This window comes from Syzygium oleosum, unplaced genomic scaffold, assembly GCF_021117445.2.
Source record: "Syzygium oleosum isolate NSW1041296 unplaced genomic scaffold, Sole_v2.1 Sole_v2.09, whole genome shotgun sequence".
In the NCBI taxonomy this organism is placed as follows: Eukaryota; Viridiplantae; Streptophyta; class Magnoliopsida; order Myrtales; family Myrtaceae; genus Syzygium; species Syzygium oleosum.
In genome coordinates, this window is record NW_026607493.1 from 5,901,480 (window position 1) to 5,926,036 (window position 24,557).

Sequence of the window (24,557 nt, forward strand, 5' to 3'; positions counted from 1 at the left end):
ACCAAGAGGGCTTTTGTGAGCTCGTGACCCAATTTATATGATATAAGTTATTTCTTGTATTCCGCTTCACTAACTCACGAACGATAAGGATTTTTGATCTTTTCTGCCCCAAAAACAATGCTAAATCATTTGCATATCAAATTGCAATGGTGGTGGTTCGACCACTGCTACCTACCGCTCTTTGAAAATGGGTGGATTGTCTATATTCAGCTCGACTGAGGTCATGTAACTAGTATGAGGTCGCATGAATCGTGTGAAATAGGGTGCCGGGGCTAGTTAACCCCGCTTCCGCCGGACCTAGAGGGGTCGGTGATCGCCCCCGGCCCTTCTCTTTGTACGTGGATTTTCTCTTCATTTTAAACTCGCGCCGCGTACATTAGGGTTTTTACTTCTGGAAAATGCCGCCAAACCGAAGTTAGCGGGGGGGCACCTTAAAATTCTAGTTCGAGAAATTCTAAACTCAAAGCCGTGTCAAGCGCACCCACAAAAATCGACGTGGCATCACGAACGAATCATAAATCTCACCAGAAATTTTATATCAACTAAGCATAATAAGATAACCCTCCATTCGAAATTACATATTTCACCTTGGTTTGGGTTTTACGCATGCATACATACATGGCAATTTGGCAAACGCCTTTCTGGCAAAATCCACAGATGGGAAGGTAACGTTGCAGGACGACAATGGGGACGGGGCATATTGTCTCTCTCTCTGTCTCTCTCTCTCTCTCAATTTTTAGTTGACCTTTCAAATTGAACTCGAGATCACTCCTCCAAAGCTCCGAAGCCTTCAAAGCTTTTGAGCCCGTCTTCGTCTTCCCTCGAAAACTCCACCGTCGTAACTCCGGACCGATCGCCGAACGAGAGAGCGCCGCCCCTCGTCGCAATGTCGTTCGAGGTCGAAGACGACGAGGAGGCCCTCGAGCACACCCTCCTCGTCGTCCGGGAAGTCGCCGTCTACAAGATCCCGCCGCGCCCCACCTCCGGCGGCTACAAGTGCGGCGAGTGGCTCCAGTCCGACAAGATCTGGTCCGGCCGCCTCCGCGTCGTCTCCTGCAAGGACCGCTGCGAGATCCGTCTCGAGGATCCGGGCTCCGGCGAGCTCTTCGCCGCCTGCTTCGTCCTCCCGGGCCAGCGGGAGAGCGCCGTCGAGACCGTCCTCGACTCCTCCCGCTACTTCGTGCTCCGGATCGAGGACGGCCGGGGGAAGCACGCCTTCATCGGGCTGGGGTTCGCCGAGCGGAACGAGGCCTTCGATTTCAACGTCGCCTTGTCCGATCATGATAAGTACGTGAAGCGGCGGGAGAGCGACAAGGAGGAGGGTTCCAGCGAGGGGGCGGGTGATGGCGATGGGCACATCGACATTCACCCTGCTGTTAATCACCGGTTGAAGGTAAATTGAGGACGGCTTTCCGCTTTTGTTTTCGTTAGCTTTAGCATATGTGAATCGTTGAACTGTGCTCGAATCCGTGTATTCTAGGCTTAGCGTTTGAGTTTTTGTGTTTCTGGATCTGGTAAGATGGGATCTTTACCTTTGATCTAATCAGGATTTTGTACTTGTGGATCTAATCACGAGGATAAGCTGATAAAGTTAGTATTTTGTTTCAGTCGGCAATGGCCATAATATCAAGATTTTGTGTGCTAATCCTTCGCTTAAGGTGTGAGTGCTTCTTTGTTGGTCTCTTCGGGGAACCAAGTAGCTTACTGCTTGATCACCCACTTTTGGGTGTTTGTTAGGGGACACAACATAACATATGTTCTGATCAACTAACAAGCAACCTTGTTTGAAGTATGAGTAAATACTTATTGAAGGTTGATATTCTGGATAAAGATCAGGATAGATGGTCCACCAGGGCTTGCAGATTCCTTTAACTGCGGTTTCTTTCCAATCAAAGCTTCAAGTATGTCTCAGTTTATCAGACTTGCAGCTAAGCATATGTAGAATGTATAAACAGATAGACATGTTGTATGGTCCATAAGGGAGAGCAGACGTAGCCGTGCTCCAATATGTAGCTTAAAAATCCTCTCTTTCATGAAATGGTAACGTAGAAAAATTTGTGATATCGATTCACAAAGGGCACCACCACCTTGTATGGTTACTAAGAGTACTCCTTTTGAGGGTCCCGTTGAACATGCCCCCTTTATGTTGACCAAATTAGATGTTGACTTATGAATCACTCAACAAGGTTTCTCTCGACTGATGCGTGACTTAAGATGTCACAAAATTCCTCACTCAAAGAACAGACATCCTCATATGCGTTGGCCCGTATCGTCCAGCGATACTTTCCGTATTTGATGTGTAGTCCACTATAATCCTGTCCCCTTCGGCATCCTAGAAGCACGCCAGGAGCTGAACCTTGTCCGAGCTTTCTTGCCTCGGCGGTCACCCCCTACTCTCATCAAATCAGGTACTAGCCTAGTCCTTCCACAAATCACACATCAGTTGGAGGTTGTCCTACTTTGATACCATCTGTAACGACCTAGCCCGGCACACGCAGGCCAAGCTCCCAAAAGGGAGTACTCTAAGTAGCCATACAAGTTAAAGACCATTTGGGGGTGGGAGTTGACTTATAAATCACTCAATATGGCCTCTCCTATCTGTCATGGAACTTGAGATGTCACACATATAGTTAGCTCCAAAAGAGGAGAAATGAAGAGACTGAAGTGGGGGAAAGATGGTTAAAGAAGGAATGAAGAATATGTTTGATTGTTTTTGATTCCATGGATATTATTCAAACGAAAGTGCTGGTTGTCGACTATCTATGGAAAGAGAAGATTTTACTTTTTCATTTTCATTCATTGAGGATAGTTTTTTTACAAACTTTCTGAATCATTAGAATTTTCTACATTGCAAACCTCAATGAGAAAGGTTTCATGTTAAGGTGAAATCAAAATTTTAAAATAAATGGGCATCATATCATCACTTTGGCTTTCTAGATCTATTGAGCTGTACTCAGCTGAAAGAAGTTTCGAGTGATATGATTCTTTATAGCCGACATGTTGGTACTTCTAATGTCTTGCTTAATGCGTGTATGTCTTCTAAATTCTCAGTAGATAGAAGAAGATATTAGTTTTACATCATTTGGCAAGTTTGACATTCACTTAGGATGTGGTGGATTTCTCGTGCTATGGTGTTAATTTTAATAAGTATTGCTAACCTGCAGTATTTATTCAAGTTGCTACAAATTGATGCTGACAGAACTGACTACAAATTTATTGGATGTTAGGAAGGTGAAACTATTCGGATAAATGTGAAGCACAAGTCTTCTGGTGGGACCGGTATGCTTTCAGCTGCTGGACTGTCAGGAGGGCCTTCGGGGAGTGGAAAACCAAAAGCTCTAGGCCTTGCCCCACCACCCAGCGGAGCCGGAAAAGTCCGGTCTCCTCTCCCTCCCCCTCCAAATGATCCTGCTGCTGCCAGGATAACCTCTGCATCTCATGGTCTCAGCAGCAAGACCAAGGAAAATACTAGACGAGGCACTGATGCTTTGTCAGATCTGTCTCAACTAGAGGTATGAACACAGACTTGATCCTTTGTCATTCTGCCTCGGCCATTTTGTTGACTTGCTAATTTAGGGTGTGTATGGAATGGCTTTGCTACAGTTTTTTGGTTGAACTTTTGTTTTTGGTGGTTGAGATTTGATTCTTTTTTTCCTTTTAAAATTTAACATTTCGGATCACAAAAAAGAATACATCAAAATATAAAAGTCACTTGAAGTCATCTTAAATATTGTCACATAAGTTGCTTTTGTTTTGGCATGAAAGTCATGGAGCACTTTTTGACCTTTTCCTTTTTCCAAAGAAACATCTGCGTTATCGAGCTAGCTTGTAGAAGAAAGAAGCTTTGGCTTTTCCCCCCCTAGTAAATTTTTCAAATTTTCTGGTTCTTCAGCTTTGTATCATGAATTGTTCTACTTTGATTCATTTCTTCTAGAAAATGTAAACACGACCATTTTTTTGTCTAATCAGTGTGATTCCCTATCCCTGGCACAAACCCAGGGAGGTCTTTCCATTGCAGAGTTGTTTTTGATCAGCTATCTCACAATGTGTTTTTTTTTTTTTTTGGGAGGGGGGGTGGGGGGGGGGGGGTTAAAACCAGAACTTCATGAAGATGCTAACATATTACACAACCAAGAAGGGAGGCATACCTCTCTCAAAATTTGAGTCTAAAGTGCTCGTATTAGCAGAAATAGTAGCATTATTTACATTATCCTTGGCCAACAAGTTCAAAAGGCCAGTCAGGATATCATAAAAACAACCTAATCTGTCTCAAATTCCTTCCCTGACCCAGCAAGTGCATATGCACAGTAGTTAGCTTCTCTAAACATGGGGTTCAACCTCACCTGCTGGAATGTCTCCATTAATATCCTGCATTAATTCAAAATAGGTGTCTCATAAATGTATATGATTGTATTTTCTAGTCCCTGGTTAGGATTGTTTGCTGGTGGGAGGAATTTCTTGCCTAATTAAATTGCGCTGCCTCAACAAGCAATGTGCTAGCTGATGACTGACCTTCCCGGCAGCCACCATTGCAGACGTCTGTTTTTGGTGCTGTTAAAATTCTCTCTGTAACGGCTGTACAACATCACATTACAGCAGCTATGGCTTCTGTAGCAGTTTTGCGGGCATCTTCACCTGTTACTGAATGCTAAAGACAGTGTGATGTGAAGCAAGAAAATCTGAGTATTGGGCTGGGTAAATCTGGTTTTACGCATGAGAGGAAGGTGTAGATTAGGCAAGTTGATACTTGATAGTCATTTATGAACTTCCTCAGTGATTGTGTTGCAAATAGGCATTGCCTTTAAAGATGGAGATGCCCAGACCTTTTGAAATGAAGGGAGAGGATGCAGAAGCTGAGGACATCAGATTTTCAGGCTAGGTTATAGGAAAGGATGGCTGTAATTGTCACATTCTTCACTTCTTAAGTAAATTGCGGAAAAGAAATAGGATCATCACTTCTGCTTGGGCGTTGGATATATTTACACTTACCAGTCATTACATGACAATCAAAGAGAGAGTACGTTGTACACTGCGATTAACTAAAGTGAAAGTAAAAAATAGTTTGGCATATTAAGTATTTTGTTGTGAGAGAAAGTACTTCACATAATAAAGATGATTGATTTATTGATTTTCGTAGGATTTAAGAAGACATTACCATTCACATATTTATTGACGAAGACCAAGTAATTTGAATTCTAACGATTAATTATGCAAGAAATTAGTTAAAACAAACTATACTCTCTTTCACACAATAGTTTAGTTTCTTTTTTTTTTTTCTTTAGAAATTTATATCTGCGACGCTTGCGACCCATTGCGGCACCCCACTTCAGTGACGACTGTATCATCAACCTTTATCTGACCTGTGACCAAGATTTTATCCCTTGCAGCCAATTGCTATTCATGTAAAACTACTCCGATAGATGATTTTTACACCTCAATTTGATGTCTTTTCAGCTGACATTGATTTCACAGTTCGTGCACTCAAAGTACTTAGTTCTTCTTTGTTTACTAATTTTATGGAGTAATTTTCTCTACTTTTACGGATATCACTCTTTAGGTTGTGAATGTGTGTATCACCATTGGTGATAATGCACTATGTTTCTCAAGCTTCACCCAGTTGCATTCTGCCACTGCCTCCTTGTGGGGAAGTTTGTCCTCATAATTCATGTTTGCAATCAGGCAGGAGCCCCTCATTTCCTATGTAAAGATTGTTTTTGTATAAGTTATGTAACGATAACCCCTGAGTGGTCATTATTTTCTTGTAGCGCTAGAAAAGTTGATTCTGATTTGTGGATAGAAATCGAGTATTTGTTCTAAAAGCTATACTGAAATTGTAGCAACTTATTCTCTCTTGGTGTTGATAGTGCTGAAGTCTGTTTCTGGTGTTAGCACATATGTGCAAACTTTATTTTGATAATTTGTAGAAGATCTGTGTATCAAGTGGTGTAAGCATTATGGTTGAAGAACAAACTGTTTGTGAATTGTATGACATATACATCTGGTAATTTGCAGAGAAACCTCCCTTCCACGGCCAGTTCAGGTTCGACCAAGACTGCTACAGCATCAGGATGGGCAGCGTTCTGATGCTTGGAGTGAGGGATATGATTTATATATTGATTGTTGTACTGGAAAAAAAGAGGTCACGAGAGACTAATTAAAAGTGATTTTTGAGGCAAGTGTTAAATTCTTGAGAAATAATGACAGCTCGATATTATCATATGTTTGTCCGACCCATATACTTGATTTTACACCTTTGACTTTTCACATGATATGAAAGTTTGAATTACCTGTTTTGAGTTGGATTTTGTAGTTGTGTTGATGTTTCTGTGTATATATGTGGTTTTACGTGGAATGCTCTTGATTTCAAGTGGGTTTCGCTCGATAATTCACTTGGTATTGCAATTAGTTAAAAAGGAATGCTGTTTCTGCATTATCGAGATTTAGAGACTAAATGTTGAATGCAGGGATTAATTTACAAGTGACTAATCTCTTCTTTTGGAGCTCAAACCTATAGCATGTCATTGTTACGACTTTATTTCGTTGTCAAAGCCATAGGAAAAAGAGAACCCCGGCTTTTGTGTTTGCAGTAAGTACAGTAGGAGAATTATCCAGTGCAGACCGATTTAATGACCGATGCGGGAACTTGTGATGCCACTGCCAATGTATGTAGAGATCCATGCATTTCGGCGAGCTTCATTGTAGTTAGAGCATTTTACTGAATCTGCTGATGCGTTCTACACCGATGGACATCGCTATTGCTGTCAGCATCAATAACAGATACAGTAAACAAGCTATTGAAAGGTAATCCTCAAATTCACTCTGGAAAATGCAACTTCTTTACACAGGAAGGGAGAGGTGACTGCAGTCTACCAAATTCATTTGGCCACTCTGTTAACTTATCAAGCACCTATCCATCTATGGTGAATGGATGGCCTGTCAAAGTAGCCAGTTTCGGAGATTTTTTCTTTCTTTCTTTTGGCGGAAGCATCAAGAATTGGCGTAATTGCATAATAGAGAGATTTACATGGTTTGAGGCGGATTTTGCCAAACCATCAGCTACGAGGCCTACAAATTTTCACCACTTTAAGCATATCAAAATGACTAACCAAGAACGCCATGTTTAACGAAATGGAACTGCGTTCAGCAAATAGGCTGGTTGTAGACATCGTTGGAGAGAATCGCTATGCACAACAACTGAGATCCATCCGAATCTAATAGCTAGACAAAATGAATAAAACATCTTCAAAATTTCCGCTTCAAAGCGCTTATGGCGTAGGTCTGGATCCCCATTTGAAGAAGCTCTTGATTCTCTGATGAACAATCTGCAACGCCACATCCCGCCCACTCCTTATTCTCGTTCCAAGCCCCGTCGCAAAAAACAAGAGCCAGCTGAAGCAAATTTTGTCTTCGCGAGTCGGCTCCGTCCATTTGATGAAGCACCGATGTAGTCATAGCAATTTGCTTGTTCATGGGAGTCCTACTCAGTCCCAAACGTGGCCTTATTTCTAGAACACCAAATAGCCCAACAAATAGATATTCATTTCTTATAAGACTCCCCGCCAACATACTAAGGCAGAGAAGGCAACCAGGAAACAATATTCTCTTGTGCCATCATCAGTTCAAATACAAAGATCCGAGCCAAACCATACTTATGCCGCAAAAGGACGATGCATAAAGAGATGGTCTCTGGTTTGAGCACCATTACCACACATTTTACATAAAAATCTCAGATTGAATAACCCGCCGGTTAAGTTGATCACAACTGGGTCAAAATGTTATCCCAAGCATTTCGGGCAAAACCCTAATTATATGAGGAAGAGAGAGGTGCCGCACCATTTGCTATATAAGAGTATAAATTAGCACTTCCACTGCTCGCATTAGCTTTATAGATTTACCCATGTGACTGTTAATAAAAAGGGAAAAAAGGAAGTGATGTTCACAAGATAAATGACATCATTAGTATCAGTAAATGCAAAGTTGGCCGAGACATATGAAGCAATGAATATGCCATCTTCCAGTCTCAGGCACTATAAACAACTTGAGAACCTGAGTCGGATCAATATTGATAATTTCCTCAGTTACAACCTGCCCTGGAAGTCCAGAATTATGTACACTCTACAACAAAAATCTGCAATTGTAATCAAGATTCTAGAAAGCAAAAAGGCAAGACAGAGTTATAACCAACAATGTGGCCACGTAAGCTCGATAAGCTGGGAAGCCACGAAAATCAGGCAAACTTGCACTCAACCCAAGAAGCAAAATGGAGGGGAGACACCGTCATTGATACTCTGGCTTGAGGACCCAAACTGACCCATTTGGGTCCTTCTCAAGTGTCGCTATCGCTTTCAATAGATTTTTAAACAATGGTAAGTCATTGGAAGGTATCCTGTCCTTGAAATGCTGCACTATGGTGGCCGAGTCAGTGCTTCCACCTCTCTGCTGTAAAAATGTACAGATCTGACGAATCAATATTTCTGGCTGTACATGAGAAGAGCTGTGTGATGACGTTGAAGTCCCCACATCCAGTCTTCTCAAGTCACCAGAACCAGAAACAGACCCTAGCTCTGCTGAAGATAATGCTCTCTGTTGATTTCCTCGGATTTTAGCCAACAACTCTGCTGAAGATAATGCCTTCCCAGCTACGACACCAGCCACAATGCCATTGCTTGTTCCATTACTAGGTGATTCATCTGATGACCTTTTAGAATAATTATTCAACAACTTGGAACTAACTGTAGCACCAAATTTCTTCTTTGCACTTGACGGTGCTCCCGCCATCCCTGATTTTCCGGTCCATGTTGGAACTGACACACTGTCACGACTTCGCATCATTCGCGATTGGCGCAACGCTTCTGCTGCTCGTTGTGCAATCTGGGATGCTTGCTCTTCAAGTCTCATCTTCTCTTCATCATGGGCATTCATGATAATATCGTGATTCACGGCACTCTAGAAAGATGAATGAACAACTTAAAAATAGAAGTGAGAACATGCACATGACTGTAAATTTAACTAAACAAGGTACTCCAAAAAGACATGATTCGATTGTGAAGAAAACTTTTCTCACTGCTGTCGAGAAACATGCTTCATATCAATTTCCAGGAGACATTTTTCAAGGACAGAGCAGACCTTTGACACACTTTCACATATCAATTAAAAACTCAAACAAATATACCAATCAAGGGAAATCAACTTACATGTATCCCATTGGCTTCTAAGAGATCCCTTAAGATATTAGCTTCTCCGTCCGCTTCTCCACTATCATCATTCACTCTCTCCTTTCCTTTCTTTCTCGAAGATCCAGTATTTGACTTGCCCGCATGACTGCTTGCACAATCACCATCCTTGGAAGCAGCAACTATTGGTACTTTACCCTTATCCTGCCTCGTGTTTTGTTGTGCAACTACAATTACGTCCTCAGTCAACTGACTGAAGATATTTGACGTTTCAGTAGCCCCACTCTCTCCGTCATCATTAAGAGTGAAGAGATTTTTCATATCGCGGGCTTTGAAAATCCTTCTTTGCTGCGGATTCTTTAATATCTTGTTAGTGAGAAACTGTTTGTAAATCTGCCGATGATAAACTTTCTCCTCTATGGTTCCTCGAGTAATCAATCTATATACCGTTACATCCCGTGTCTGACCAATACGCCAAGCACGCTCCCTTGCCTTTCATAGGAAGAGCAAAGAATTAAGTATTAGATCAAATTTCAAATGCTTAATTCAACAACCCAATCGAATTTTTTACGTATAAAACCAAACATTGTAGAAGGGAACCAAAGAGAGTAAGCAATTTGAACATCCTTATATTCCAAAGATGTCTTCCACTTTCAAAATGTTAAAAACCGAATTTAATTCTCCATCTGTGAATAAAATAAATAAAAATTCATATGCACTTATAAGAAATGCAAGACTGTTTATTCAAATTTGAAGTTATGCTCAAGAATCAAGCATCGCACAGATCTTTAAGTAGGCAAGAAAAGCTGAGAAAGACATGCACGTTCTGAATGAAACATTTCAAAAGCTCAACCAAACCCTGCCTATATTATTGCACTCTGTGCATATCACTCTGCTCTACGTTTTGTGGTGCGTGAATTTGAAAGAAAAAGGAAAGGCAAGTTCGTTTGTCAGTATATGATGGATTAAGTTTTTTGTTTTAAACCATCAAAAAAGTATACAGTACAAAGAGAATCATCTTCAACAATTAAATGAAATACCTGCATATCAGTTGAAGGGTTCCAGTCGGGGTCAAATATGATCACCCTGTTAGCCCCAGTTAGATTTGTACCTAAACCACCAACTTTTGTCGTTAGGATAAATATAAACACGTCATCTGAATTGTTGAACTCATCTATCAAAGCCATTCTCTGTTTAACGGGAGTGACACCATCCATTCTTCGGTAATTATATTCACCAGAAACCAAGAAAGTCTCAAGAATATCAAGCATCTGTTGAGTTTGGGAAAAAAGGAGAACACGATGTCCCTGCTCCTTCCAGACCTTGAGCACTTCAGCAACAACCTTCATTTTCCCACTCCTCTCAGGATTTCCATAGTCAGGGTTGTGGTGTGCGTGTTCCCTCTCGAGCAGATCAGGGTGGTTGCATATCTTACGCATTACATCAATTCCATAAAGAGACTTTCTACTCCCGTCAAGAATCTGCTCAACCTCAGAGCTAGCAAGAAAAGCTCGATATACAGATCGCTGTTCTGCAGTAAGGCTGCAGAAAAGGACATGCTCTGTCTTCTTTGGGAGCTGTGCATTGACATCAGCTTTCATCCGGCGAAGAAGATAAGGCATGACTAGGTCACGTAGAACTACTGCACACCTATACAAAGAAATTGTATGACATTCAGATTCAAGTGGTCACAAAGTATATCAAGCTCCAGCTACACAATCGGAAACTGATCAATGCAGCTTAGCTGGATGTATTAAGTTATATGAACTTTTAAAAGACACGTAGGCATGACCTCCATGACTACTGGTAAAAGGTCCATTAAACTACAAACTAAGCTCCATGATGTTACATGCAAAACAACAATGTACGTAAAAAAGGAGTTAGAATATCTACCTGTAAGCAGTAGATACTTGCAGTGGTGAAGCATTGGCATAACCGCCCACCGTAATAGGGACTGCAAATTCTGCCTCGAAAACTGGCAATACCCCCAGCTTCCCAGGGAAAACAAAATCAAACAAAGACCACAACTCAGTCAGCCTATTTTGAATGGGTGCTCCTGTCATAATTATCCGATGAACAGTTTGCAGCTGTTTGCAAACAAGGGTAATCTCAGCATTAGGATTCCGAATTCGGTGTCCCTCATCCAGAACTGCATAGCCCCATTCTACGTCCAGTAATTTTTCCCCTAACAAGCGCAACTGCTCATATGTAGTGATGAGCAGACCAGATTCTGATCTCAAAACACGTTTAATCAGTGGATCCCATTTTTTGGCGTTCTTCGATCGCGAAGTTTCCTCATAGTCACTATCAAGCGAACCTTCACTCTCATCATCACTTTCATAAGAGTTTTTAAACTTCTTCGAGTAACTATCTTGTGAAGACTCATGTAATATCTCCACATGAAATTTGGGATACCATTTCTTTGCTTCTCTTTTCCACTGTCGCAAAAGAGTAACAGGGCAGATCACAATGCTTGGCTTATACATGTCACTGACATGGAGTGCACCAAGAAAAGATAAGACCTGAATAGTTTTACCCAGACCCATTTCATCTCCAATTATCCCACCAGCTCTTTGGCAATGCAATTCCCACAGCCACTGTACTCCTACCTTCTGATAGTCAAAAAGTTTGTTGAAGATGGATTCTGGGATTTTCAGGCCCCCTTCTAGCACTACACAAGGGGATAGACTGTTATCTACCTCTTCACCTTCCTCTTGTACGTCACCTTCATAACTAGAGGTTACCAAGTTATCACTTGCGTCATCTGAAAGAACAGGAAATTTGATGAGTGACAGAAAGCCCTTTTAGTAGAAATATACAAAAGTCATATTCACTAATTTCTCAATGATTACAATTGTACAACATTACAAATGCATGATTCTTAGAAACCCCCATATCTTCAATAATGGACAACAATATGATGTTTATGACAATGCAGAGCATTATTGAGTAATTAGGTAAGCAGAGCAGAGAACACACATTGATTATGCAGAGGTAAAAATATGAGAAGATAGAGCACTACCTCAACTTAAAGTCCTACTGAAAATAAAAACTTTGAAAAGTTCAAAGATCACATCAGATCATTGATACTGTCACGAATCGATTTCACAATTTACCGACAGAAATGAGTAACTGTTGCTCGAAAGAATCACTCAGATTGCTGCCTATCACTTTTGCATGCTCTTTGATCAGATAGAGTCACTAAAAGCATCAATAACTATTTCATAATTGTAACACAATAACACCTGAAGAACAATATTCTACATGATAATAATATTCCATCAAGCAGAGTTACTAGAACAAATCAATTGGCAAAACAGCATAACCAGTGAATTAAACAACACTAAACCTAGAGCGACACAATTCCATAAAGGCGTTAAAAATGCAAAGGAGCCGCACTACTGTTAGCAAAGCATTTGAGGTACCATCATCTGTGGACTGCTTTTCCTCACGGGAAACAATGTTTCTCCATTTCTTGCCCGGCAGAGGCCTCTTCTTCTTCCCAGATGCTCGAGATTTTTCCACCTCACTTTCATGGGAACTCAGAGCTTTTGGAGGTTTTTTTAATCTTTGAAATGGCGTTGTGGGCCCTTCAAGCTTTGGTAATGCTTGTGAATCTACCAGCTTAGTGGTTGGGCGAGCTTGAGCCGCTTCCGATATTGATCTAACGGCTCTATCAATGCTGGTTGTAGCTAGGTCATTGCCACTTGCTTCTTGTTCAGAGAGGCTGAACCTTTTTGATGTCTCTGGATTTTGAATACCACGTTCATAGCCCTTAAGCTTATGAAATGGAGTCAAAACACCTTTGCGCACCAATGCATCCCTTTCCTGGTTACCTTTTTAAATTCAGATCAGCATTCAAACTTCTATTTCCTTGATATTAAAGACATGCAATTCACTGAAAGAAGCCCAATAAAAAGTACATTTAACTCGACTGTCTTAACATACCGTTTCGACAAAGCCATTAGATGCAGAATCCAGAACCGCATCAAAATCATCGTCATCACGAAAAGAAACAATTTTCTGTCGCTTTTCTAGCTTTTTACTTGGTTGCTGAACTCCTTTAGATTTTCGTTTCAGTCTGGGCTTTTCCTTCACGAGATTTCTCAAGATCTTGTCATCCCCTTTGCTCTTATCAGGGTTTCCCTCCCCCAGTTCTACTAGTTCTTTCTCAAGCTGGGCCTTAGTTTCTTTGAGACTTCTCAATCTATCAGATGCCAAGGCGTGGTGAAGGGATGAATCGCCAAAAGAAGCCTGAAAAACGTTTCTAGGATCTTCATCCCCATCATTTCCTCCATAACTACCTTCCTGAGCTCCGTCGTCAGAGCTCTTAACATTCTTCGACTGCTCGACGGTAGACGCAACAGCATCTATCTCAAATTCTATTGCCTTCAACTTATTGTATAGCTTCCCTTGAGCAGAGGACGACGGATCAATGCTATCCGAATTCTCGGGAGCTTCCCCCTCGGGGACCCCTCTGTCTTTACCATCTCCAGCACGGCCTTTTGCCTGCATTTTAAATGCTAGTGTCAATGTTTTTCCATTTAAATAAAAAAAAAGCGTTGCCAATTATATTATTCATGTTTTTGCCTATATACATGAGATGTGGCAACGTAAAAACCCACGATAGCATTCCGTTTTCTCAGGAAGCAGCTATGAGAAGAAGCTGTCTCGATGTTCAGGCGGGACACGATTCACGAAACACAGTGAAGCAGGCCCGATTAGCACATACCCAAATTTCTAATCGTAAACACTACAAGCATCGAGCTTTCGCATTGGCTAACGTCAGTCAGTCAGCTCAGAGAGTCAGCAACTCGAGATCCTAGCGACCAAACCGTGGATTGTCCTCACCAGGAAACCGAACAAAAAAACAACCGTTCCTCGGCGTCGCGAGGATGGACACGCGATGCAATCCAGCAGGGCGGGCGCAAAAGAAATCCAAACGGAATCGATGGAGCAAAAGCCGTACCTCGAAGGCCTCGGCGAGAACGTTGCGCTCGATGTCATCGGGATTGGCGGAGACGACGCCGAGGCTGCTCAACAGAATCCCATCCTGATCCTCCATGGCGGAAGAATCGCGTCGATTGATCAATTCGAAACGAGGAGAACCCTAAAGCAGGAGGAGGAGGAGGAGGAGGAGGAACTTGGGGCTCAAGATTCTACGCGCGCTCCCATCCCATTTGACGCCCTTTTATTTCGCCCTTTCTTTCCTGTTTTGAGTTTCTATAATTCTGTTTACTTTGACTTAATCTTGCTTTGTCCGCAAATTCAATTAATCTTATTACAAACCCACAAGAAACTTTCATGTACAGAGATTTTGGTATATAAATTTCCTAAATTTGGTAAGACCGCAGAAATAATTTTTCAGCTTTTCAAAAAGTTTAACACAAATGCACAAACTTTTGTATACAATAATGGGAAAATGCCATAAAAAATCTCAAATTATACGCACCGTGATCAATTTACCCTAAATTTTTTATTATAATGTAAAAAAACTCTAAATTTGTACTTATTTACTCTCTGTCGATGTTTTTTCAGATGGTTTTCCAGTTAAAACAACTCGTTTTTATTTTATTAAAGTCGCGTGGGCGCTATATCAACACCATTTATCTTCTGGCATCGACTCACGATTAAGATCATCCACTGTCTCAGTTTCACAACCGCAGTCGCAAATGGACCAGCCCCCGCTGGCCGACCTTAGAGAAGTGCCGGCGACAACGGGATCAGATTCGAGAATAGGGCTGGAGTTAGTAGTGGTAATTAAAGTTTCTTGTTTGTGATTATTATTGGAAGGGTAATTTGGTTTTCTAGGTTAGGATACGCAAATTAGTCTCCCAATGCGAATTGAGGATTTTGGTATACAGATTAATCGATGACAACCATCCTCATTAGTTTCCTCGCTCGATTGTTTCTTCGTGACATTACCTTATATTTGAAATTTTAGTAAGGTCATGTAACGCGGGAGAGAAAAAAATATTTGAAAAAATCACGTCAATATTTCTCATTAGTCTAATTGAACAGAGTTAACAAACGAAGTCAATTGTACCAATTTAATAAGTTTTAGGATTTGATTACTTTTTTTTTATAAGTTTTATAGCTCATTTACATTTTCGTGACAAGTCTTAGGGTTTCGAGTGCACTCATTTTTTATTAATTTACGTAGGTTGACTTGGATAAAAAAAAAGTTATGATAAAAAAAATCTTGAACAAAATGTGCGGGGGCAAAAAAAATGTAAAAGGGTCGGTCTTGCATATATATCTCCATAAATTTTGTTGGTGATATCTATGAGATTAATGAATGGATTTACATTGTTTATATCCACTGATCGGGAGCGCTATAAATTAGGAAACAAATATCATAACCCCAAGCAAGTGAATATTGAATATTTATTGTTCGTAGAATTGCACTAATCACATCTTCATATGCAGCGTACCGAATTATGATCTCTTTTGTCAAGTGAATGGATCGTGGTTGGGGAATTGAAATTTTAACGAGGAACTTCAAGGTTTAAAAGTATTGAATTTTGCTTTTGAAATTCACAAGACCAAGAAAAGAGTGAGAATTGCCTTTTGAATATTGACTAGATATCTAAAATTAATGTAGAATTGGAGTTCTTGAGTACTCGACAACTCCAACCAACTTCACCAATAAAAAAGAAAATCGAATTAAATTCCCAACCATAGAAGAAAATATTATGATTGCCGTACTTTTATTACTAATCCTGCACTTTCAATTTCTTCAATCAAATCCTTCGACTTGCAAATTGTCTAATCAAATCCATGCACCACGAAATCCGGCCATATCCAATTCACATGACTATCAGAAGAAGCTGAAGCGTAATAGGGATTCGATATATTGCCTATGTGGACATTCATCGTGAGGCATGGTTAGCGAATAGATTAATTTTACTTAACTCGCCCTTTTATTCTTCTAATTATTCAACATCCACATTAGGTGTCGATGTAAGCAAATATTTAATCCACGCCCGGACACCGACATCCTCTAACAGCTACTTAGCCGGATTTAGCCCAATTTTCTACGGGATGGACTCGATTAAACATTTCATGTGAATAGAAGGACTCGATTAGAAAAATCGAAAGTACAAGGGCTTGGCCAGAAAAAATTATTGAAGAGATATGGATCAAAAGTTGAGTTTCTTCCTATACAAAACATGTACTTATTTAGTTCATCGTGTATTCTAAAAAGATAAACGTCGCGGTTGAATCTCTCTCTTGACTGAACGAATGAGAACGAGATGCCACGAGCAATTCATTTTATTTAAAGTGTCGTTTTGGCTTATAGATTGTTTGTAGCTCTATCTCAAGACACATGATATTATAACACGTCGATTCGAGCAAACCTTCCTAGGACACAGCCAAAAATAATCAATCTAGCCGGAGAGATCTTCCGCTGATCATGACGAAGTTAGAGGGAACTCGATACATGGCCCGTCCTATTCGTGACTCCTTACGTGTGTAACATAAAGTTCGTTGAAAATGAAATAAAGTTCAATTAATAACGTGGAGTTCCGTCTAGTGTAGGTCTATCTACTTTGGATCCATTTGGTGACTTAGCATAGTATAATCACAATATCTTTTCATAATTCAGGGACACGGGCTGGTCATTCCGAGGCCGATAGGACGACCTGCGAGCCCCTTGCCTTAGTTAAGCGCGGGTCTTTGGCCTGTGCAGGTAGCTCTGACGTAGAATAGTTTACACGTAATTAGTGAGATTTGAATGGGTCACCCCCGGTTCTCGAGCTGTGTGCACGCACGGTATGTGCTATGGAATTGATTTCGTTGATAGGTATCCAAGGGAGAATTACCAAAAAAAGTTATAAACCCATTGCAATTATGTTAATTCAGTCCTAAATTTTTTTTTTTGGCTAATTGAGTTCTAAACATTTTGTACTTGTGCAATTCAGTCCATCCGGCTAATTTTGACTGGAAATCGCTAACGTGGACGTCAGCTGTCCTACGTGGTACGGCCGACACTGACATGGACATTTTTAAATAATATTTTAATAAATTTTCAAAAAAAATTTCTTTTTCCTTTTTTTCTTTTCTTTCTCTTTCTTTCTCTTTCTTCCCTTCTTCCTCTAGCCGGTTGTCGAACCTCAGCGATCGGCCAGACGCGAGGCTCGGTGAGGCTCAATCTCACCATCGACGAGCGAGGAGTGACCTTGCCGAAGAAAAGAAAAGAAAAGAAAAGAATAAATATATAAAAAGTTCAAAAAGTTATTGAAATATTACTTTAAAATGTCAACTTTAGCACCACTTAGGACGACGGGTGTCAATATTAGCAATTTTCGATCAAAACTGGCCGAATTGACTGAATTAGCACAAATACAAAAGGTTTCAAACTCAATTGGCTAAAAAAAAATTTATGATTAAATTAACAATTACAATAGATTTATGATTTTTTTGTAATTTTTCCGATATCAAACATGACGAGCATCGTTATGGCGGCAGATGTAGAACTTTAAAGTCAAGAGGGCGAGATAAAAAAGAATGTCATAATTCTAAACTCAAAATAAAATAAAAAAACTACAGGCATAAATGTTATTAACTTATTTATAAGATATGATACCCATCCTTGTCAAAGAAACAGCGAACTTTCTTTACGCGCATGAAATGCCTCACCCGTTGGAGCTACTTAATTTCCCCATATACTATGTTTTTAATACTAATTAATTTAATGAATTATCATGGTGGGGTAGTTGCTCTTTCCACATCTTGCTAATTCCACATATTCATTGTCAAAAGCAATTTAACTTAATTAAAAAAAATGTCTAACCCATGTCAAGAGATCTTGCCCCCTACTCAAAGGAAGGAAAAAGAAAAGTTCATATTAAATAATAATGAGAACATCACTACCAGTCTGACTTGGTAGGGTTTGGAACTTAGCGATTCACCCTTATCTATGTGTCTGGCTATGCCGGCCGTGCTTGGGGAACTAAAACAAGTCGAATGAATTCAACTTGTTACATCAATGACCATTTCTTTGGTCATTCCTTCTGGTCATCCCATGCCTACTTCACCTTTTTATTTAAAGGGTGGGTAGCTCCTCTCAACAAGCCCTCTCCCCTCTCCCACTCTCTAAGTTATAGCTAGTTTGCTGGTTTGCTGGTTTGCTTTTGCTTCTGGCAGTCCAATTCCAGTATTGATGCTGCAAGGAGGATTTGAAGTGGTGAATAGGGCTCTTGACATGACGCCACCCCATGAATTGTGGGACTCTAGTGGGTTCTCTAACCTGGCTTCGGCCCGCTGCGCAGGCTCGGAGCAGAATGAGCTCTCCGAGTGGGTGGAACAGGTCACCAAGCAGCTCATTGACGACTTGCCCGAGACGCCCGGCACGGGTGCTGACAGGGGCTTCCACGCCAACTCGGAGATGGCGTCGGAGGATTGCATCCCATCGATCCTCGGCGACTTGAGGTCGAGCAAGGCTCTAAGGTCGAATGTTATCCATCAGCACCTTGAGAGCAATGGCAACTCGATTCATTGGGGCAACGAAGTAGGCCCTAGTGATAGCAATGGCCTTGGCCTACTAACGCTCCTCCTTGAGTGTGCTGTGGCTATTTCTGTGGACAACTTGGGTGAGGCACATAGAATGTTGCTTGAGCTGACCCAAATGGCCTCGCCGTACGGCCCCTCGTGTGCCGAGAGGATCGTCGCCTACTTCGCCAAGGCGATGTCCAGCCGGGTCATCAACGCGTGGCTCGGCATTTGCTCGCCCCTAGTTGACTACAAGAGCGTCCACTCCGCGTTCCAGGTCTTCAACAACGTCTCGCCCTTTGTCAAGTTCGCGCATTTCACCTCCAACCAGGCCATCCTCGAAGCCTTCCACCGCTGCGATCGAGTCCACATTATCGACCTCGACATAATGCAAGGCCTGCAGTGGCCGGCCCTCTTCCACATCCTGGCCACGCGCATCGAGGGGCCACCACACGTGCGGATGACTGGGATGGGCGCTTCAATGGAGCTCCTTGTTGAGACGGGAAGGCAGCTCTCGAACTTCGCCAAGCGGCTCGGGATGTCCTTTGAGTTCCACCCAGTCACAGGGAAGTTCGGGGAGATCGCCGACCTCCCATACTTAGTGCAACTCCGGCGGGGCGAGACCCTTGCTGTGCACTGGCTCCAGCATTCCCTCTATGACGCGACAGGGCCCGACTGGAAGATGATGAGGCTGCTTGAGGAGATGGCCCCGCGCGTGATCACGCTGGTGGAGCAGGATGTCTCGCACGGGGGGTCGTTCCTGGACCGCTTCGTCGGGTCGCTCCACTACTACTCAACCCTCTTCGACTCCCTCGGCGCATGCCTGCCGTGCGATGACCCTAGCCGGCACCGGGTCGAGGACGGGCTCATGCACCGGGAGATCAACAACATACTGGCGATCGGCGGGCCCGGGCGGAGCGGGGAGGACAAGTTCAGGAGCTGGAGGAGCGAATTGCAGGGAAGAAGTGGGAGCTTCATGCAAATCCCCATGAGCGCCAACTCGATGGCTCAAGCGCAGCTGATACTGAACATGTTCCCTCCTACTCAGGGGTATAGCCTTGTGCAAGGCGATGGAACACTTAGGCTTGGTTGGAAGGACACAAGCTTGTACACTGCCTCTGCTTGGACTTCAATTGCTCATCATCATAGATAGATGGAGCATTAGGTTGAAAGTTTTAACTCTTGATCATCGTGATACATACTCGATCTCAAGCTTATTTAATTAGGAAGTGTTCTGATTAGTTGTGATCTCTCTTCCCTCTGATGGGTGTGTTGGCATTTCGAGTGCTTATTAATTGCGTTGGAGTTTTGAGAGTTTGAAAGGTTGGTTTAGACTAATAGGTAGGGAACAAATGATAATCCCCCCCGCCCCTAATTACAGTATTACCTATGTGAATGATTAAGATTTCTTGTGCCTTAACGTTCAAGAGATATAAGTACATATGTTCTCCGAGAGATATAATTAATCCCTGTTACGTGAACAAAATTCCAGAGTAAATTAAGAGTATGTTTATTTTACGGAAAATTAATTGAAAATGTTTTCCTTATCAACAACAGTCTATGCTACGATGAAAAAATTTGTCATTAGTTCATTTTTGGAATCAATAGAACTATCATATTTTTAAAAATACATATTTGTCAGATTATTAATTTTCCGCCAGATAAATGCACCATAATATACAAAAAAATGCACCATAAAATTGATTTTCCTCCTCACTCTCTCTTGGCGAATAAATTCTTTAATAAGTATTGGTTTTAATATATATATATATATATATATATTTATATATATAGCATCCTTACGCTCAAGATTTACAAGAATGTTGCATGAATGTAGTTTTCTTGGACAATTTTGGGTTGATCATTCTCGGTATGATATCATAACCAAATTACACTTCCTAATGCCATAAATGACAAAAGGGTGTTAAAAGCATCTCAAATGTATAACTATCTTAATCATTATTAGGACTATTATCAATGTAAAAAAAAAAAGTACACATATATCACTGGACGAGCAACATGTGTACAATGAGTTGGTTTCGTAATTGGGTTCTTCCATGTATCAATCATCCAATGATAGATATGTAAATCATTCTTTATATTGTCACTGACCCTCACAAAAATCTTAATTTTATACATCGGTCCGTCCTTTTTTTTTAGTATCTTGGACATTTCTCTTCCAATGTGACTAGATCCCACCAATTTCATTTTTCTTTCCCTTTATACCCATCACTTACTGATTTTCCTCTGCTTGATCTCTCTCCTCAAAAGTGTTCTTGCTGCTCTGCTAGCTAATCAATGGAGGCCGTCGGGCGCTTAAAATAATCATATCGCATGCTGGAATTGACTCATATCTGGCTAAGTCGAAATCCGACATAACTCCAAACGAAAGGACGCATTGCTCACGCTCGAGGAGCAACAATCCCTAGACAACGCCAAGCCAACTTAAACACGGTTGGCTCCACGGGAGGGAGCACACCCGTCCGCCACGTGGCTGCTCCTCCGTCGGCAACCCCTTTTGAGCTGTCTGCATATTCTTCTTTTGTCATGTCATCTTCTGGTTTGAGAATATACCCTCAGGTGCTAATCGTTTCGATTCCTCTTTGTGAATTTGATGAAGAAAACCCTAATCAGAAAAGGAGCACGGAACTTGTAATAATATGACCTTATCTTAAAATATGGCCTAGGCATTCCGGCATAAGATTGAAATTATGTAATAATAGTTATTATTTAGCGCTAACTAATGCGTATCGCGAAACGTGACTAATCCGATGATTGAGTACTTTCGAGGAAGACCATCGTATGCAAAATATGCAAAAAAAACAAGGTCGCGATTCTCTCCGATTTTTCGCTTGTTAATTTATACCCTCGAATATCATCGTTAACAAAAAAGAAGGGCAATAAAAATATATTTATAAGAGATTTGCATGTCGGAAATAATTGATGAAATATATTTTTATTTCGAAAAGAATTAAGAGGGTTCCAATTCAGATTTACAAAAGTTAATTGTCGAGTAAGATGGCATGCTGTGTGCGCGTGGGTGCAAAAATAGGTTAGGCCAGCGAAAATGTAGTGAGTTCTAGAGAGCATTTCGAGTTGTTTCGTTTCCCTAGAATTGCGATCCGCTTCTAATTGAGGTGTCCTAACAATCCCTACTTTCGCATGCCAATGGTAATTAAGTTAAAACCAAGTGCTCTTCCCTCAAATTAGCAAATTCTATTGTCTAAGTTCTTCCCTTCTTCTTCTCAACGCCCCTGTCAACCACATAATTTCTCCGGAAAAAGAAAAAATACAAGAATTTCAAGACTTTCTCTCTCTATCTCCCTTCTCTCTCTCTCTCTCTCTCTCTCTCTCATTCCTTCGTCTTTTCTAGTTACTGTACCATAAGTCCGAGGGATTCATCAGGTTTCTTCAAAACCTGATCAAGAGATTGACAGTATTATGTGCATGTATTGCATTGTGTTGAGCTCTTTTTCTTCTTTCTTTTTCTTCAGAGCTTGGGCATCTGTGGATGGATTGTGTTGATGCTTTGATACAATAATCATCCCTTTTGAGCCAGAGATCAGTTTCTTTGTCGCTTGTTATCGATCTTGTTCAGCATTGGAGTCACGCCCCATGTCAACCAAAATGAAGGGCCTCTTGAAAGGCCTGAGGTACATCTCCCAAATATTTGGTACATCTCTCTCTCTCTCTCTCTCTCTCTCTCTCTCTCTCTCTCTCTCGTTCTTCATGGAAAATTTATTAGGTAGACTCGTTGATAGACCTGTTTGATCATTGCATACGACGTGAAGTCGGTCGTGTTTTTCGTTGTCTTTTCTGGGTTTTTCGGGGGGTGATGTATGTCATACAACGTGTTGGATCGAGGAAGCTAAATTTGATTAGTGATGATGTGCAGAGAATGAGAAGCAGCAGGAAATGGAGATAGGGTTTCCCACAGATGTAAAGCATGTGGCTCACATAGGGTGGGACGGTCCCTCTGTTACTTCTCCGAGCTGGGTATTCTTCTTCTTTCTTATGGTATTCCACGATCGATCGGGTGGACGGACGGCTTCGTCATCTTAGATAATCCAAAACCTTTTCCATCAAATGATAAACGAAATTAAACCTAAGTCAACGGAAGTTTTGCTTCGCACCTTTGGTTGGATGTCGCGACAAAGATCTTTCTTCGTCGCCTTTGGTCAGGATTTAAGGCCGCAGATTTTTCTCTCGTCGCCGCTTTGGTCAAACATAAGGCGACAAATCTTTTGTCACCCTCAGGAAACGAAAGCAAATTTTGCCGTCTTAGTGGACTGTTTTCTGTCGCATATTTGCCCGTGCTGTTGTAGTACTTGTTAAACAGAATAAGTATAGTCCATACGATAATCCACAGAAAGCGTGAAGGCCACAAGTTTGAGACTTCGTGCCGCTTGAATGTGCAGATGAATGAGTTCAGAACAACGCCGGGGTTTTCCTCAGCTCCTTTAGGTCTCCCCGGAGATACGAATGGCGACAGTTCTGTCCGGTCGGTAGTTTCTGAAGGTACGACGATTCTACATTCGATCATACTTTGCTCAGACATCAAATGTCATACTTTCAGAAGACTCAAAACTTTGTAATGCGAGTCAACAGTAGAGATATTACCCTACATTGCTTTTGCAATGTGCTTCTCATCATATGATTTCTCTTGATTTTAGCCTTAAGCTGTTCAGAGGCTGACTTTATTGACCTTGGCTTCCAGGTTCGAGTCGACGAGGGGCCCAAACCCCAACCTTTCCGAGTTCCCCGGCCCGTGACTTGCCGGAACTGCCCAAATCCTCGAGACGGCACTCGACCGGCAGTTCAACCGATTCCCCCACCAAATCTAGATCGGACAAGTCATCGAGAGGGCCCAGGCGGGCCTCGAAAGGCTCCGCGAGGGACACGGCCGACCCCCTGCGGAAACTCCAGGACTCGAGCCTCGGGGCCGGGCCCGAGTCTCCGAGGAAGAGCAAGTTGCCCGACATCCCGAAGAAGTCCCGGAGAAAGAAGTCCAAGGACTCCTCCATGGGCGGGTCCTCCAGGTCGTCGAGGTCGAAAGCCCAAGCCCAGGCCGAGGCCCAGCTCCCGACCTACGAAGCTCCCTTCTCGGATCCCGGCTCCGGGACCGTGTCCATGTTCAAAAACATGGATCTTCATCGGACCTCCGATTTGGGGTCTTCTAGAGAGGGGGTCGCTAAGGAAATTTAGAGAGTTCTAAAGTTTAATTGGTAGAGGCTAATTTTTGGCCGAGTGCAAGAAGCGAAATCTTCTTTCTTCGTTTTTTTTACCTCTCATTTCTGTTTATCTTTTCTCGAGATCAATTGATGATTTGTGAAGCCTCTGTTTAATTTTGCCTTCGGAATCAAATGAACAATCAAACCTCAAGTTCTTATCCGCGCATTATCGATTCCCGACGGAGCACGAGAAAGCAAATCGAACAAGTTATAGATTCATATCAAGAGAAATCTAAACCCGAACCACGCGAGCACAACTGGACTAACTTTGATCAAATGTACAATCGGGCCATTTTGAAGTCCGGCCCATCCGGGCCCATGGTTGACTTTTGCTGGGAGTCAACGTCTCAACCTCCGCATATCAAGTAGTGTTTGGTTGACTTCTTATCTACGGGCCGTTTGGTTCGACTTGGGGAAATGCCTTTGGCAAAATGCAAAGGCCTTTAGGCTAAAGAGGTTTTTCGAAATGCAAGTAATATTTAGTAAGTATATTTTAAAGTCACATTTAAACGTAACTTTGACCTAAATATCGTTTGATAAAAACTATATTTTATAAATGACTTTTGTTGATATTTAAAATAAAATAAAAAAGCTCAAGGTGGAGCTCAACTGCCAGCCAACCGGCCAAATCTGGTCGCCTGCCAGCCTCGCCTGACCT

At 41.8% G+C, this 24,557-nt stretch overlaps 4 protein-coding genes across 4 annotated transcripts; 3 read left to right on the forward strand and 1 right to left on the reverse strand.

Moving 5' to 3' along the window:
* Window positions 1-695: 695 nt before the first annotated feature.
* Window positions 696-6,300, forward strand: LOC115673511 (uncharacterized protein At1g03900). Its single transcript, XM_030595705.2, has 3 exons — window positions 696-1,393; window positions 3,228-3,512; window positions 6,013-6,300. The coding sequence occupies exons 1-3, from the start codon at window positions 887-889 to the stop codon at window positions 6,082-6,084; spliced, it is 864 nt and encodes a 287-aa protein (XP_030451565.1). The 5' UTR covers window positions 696-886; the 3' UTR covers window positions 6,085-6,300.
* A 1,738-nt stretch (window positions 6,301-8,038) lies between these two features.
* On the reverse strand, window positions 8,039-14,324 carry LOC115673516 (protein CHROMATIN REMODELING 8). The gene is made up of 7 exons (XM_030595711.2): window positions 14,143-14,324; window positions 13,122-13,682; window positions 12,599-13,001; window positions 11,067-11,937; window positions 10,214-10,823; window positions 9,195-9,665; window positions 8,039-8,946 (listed from the first exon to the last, which is right to left on the reverse strand). Exons 1-7 carry the CDS (start codon window positions 14,236-14,238, stop codon window positions 8,278-8,280), a joined length of 3,681 nt encoding a protein of 1,226 aa, XP_030451571.2. The 5' UTR covers window positions 14,239-14,324; the 3' UTR covers window positions 8,039-8,277.
* Window positions 14,325-18,242: 3,918 nt separating this feature from the next.
* On the forward strand, window positions 18,243-19,981 carry LOC115673445 (protein SCARECROW-like). Its single transcript, XM_030595616.2, has one exon. The coding sequence runs from the start codon at window positions 18,340-18,342 to the stop codon at window positions 19,819-19,821; it is 1,482 nt and encodes a 493-aa protein (XP_030451476.2). The 5' UTR covers window positions 18,243-18,339; the 3' UTR covers window positions 19,822-19,981.
* A 1,983-nt stretch (window positions 19,982-21,964) lies between these two features.
* Window positions 21,965-24,059, forward strand: LOC115673602 (CRIB domain-containing protein RIC7-like). Its single transcript, XM_056314904.1, has 4 exons — window positions 21,965-22,341; window positions 22,564-22,664; window positions 23,087-23,186; window positions 23,386-24,059. The coding sequence occupies exons 1-4, from the start codon at window positions 22,284-22,286 to the stop codon at window positions 23,871-23,873; spliced, it is 747 nt and encodes a 248-aa protein (XP_056170879.1). The 5' UTR covers window positions 21,965-22,283; the 3' UTR covers window positions 23,874-24,059.
* Window positions 24,060-24,557: the final 498 nt, after the last annotated feature.

Excerpts from the sequence above, each read along its gene's own strand:
- LOC115673511 (XM_030595705.2), top strand. The coding sequence starts at position 887 with ATGTCGTTCGAGGTCGAAGACGACGAGGAGGCCCTCGAGCACACCCTC. Across the intron at positions 1,394-3,227 it reads CTGTTAATCACCGGTTGAAG|GAAGGTGAAACTATTCGGAT; the intron begins GTAAATTGAGGA and ends ATTGGATGTTAG. Across the intron at positions 3,513-6,012 it reads CAGATCTGTCTCAACTAGAG|AGAAACCTCCCTTCCACGGC; the intron begins GTATGAACACAG and ends GGTAATTTGCAG.
- LOC115673516 (XM_030595711.2), bottom strand. The coding sequence starts at position 14,238 with ATGGAGGATCAGGATGGGATTCTGTTGAGCAGCCTCGGCGTCGTCTCC. Across the intron at positions 13,002-13,121 it reads CTAATGGCTTTGTCGAAACG|GAAAGGGATGCATTGGTGCG; the intron begins GTATGTTAAGAC and ends AAAGGTAACCAG. Across the intron at positions 8,947-9,194 it reads TAGAAGCCAATGGGATACAT|AGTGCCGTGAATCACGATAT; the intron begins GTAAGTTGATTT and ends TCATCTTTCTAG.
- LOC115673445 (XM_030595616.2), top strand. The coding sequence starts at position 18,340 with ATGCTGCAAGGAGGATTTGAAGTGGTGAATAGGGCTCTTGACATGACG.
- LOC115673602 (XM_056314904.1), top strand. The coding sequence starts at position 22,284 with ATGTCAACCAAAATGAAGGGCCTCTTGAAAGGCCTGAGGTACATCTCC. Across the intron at positions 22,342-22,563 it reads GTACATCTCCCAAATATTTG|AGAATGAGAAGCAGCAGGAA; the intron begins GTACATCTCTCT and ends GATGATGTGCAG. Across the intron at positions 23,187-23,385 it reads CCGGTCGGTAGTTTCTGAAG|GTTCGAGTCGACGAGGGGCC; the intron begins GTACGACGATTC and ends CTTGGCTTCCAG.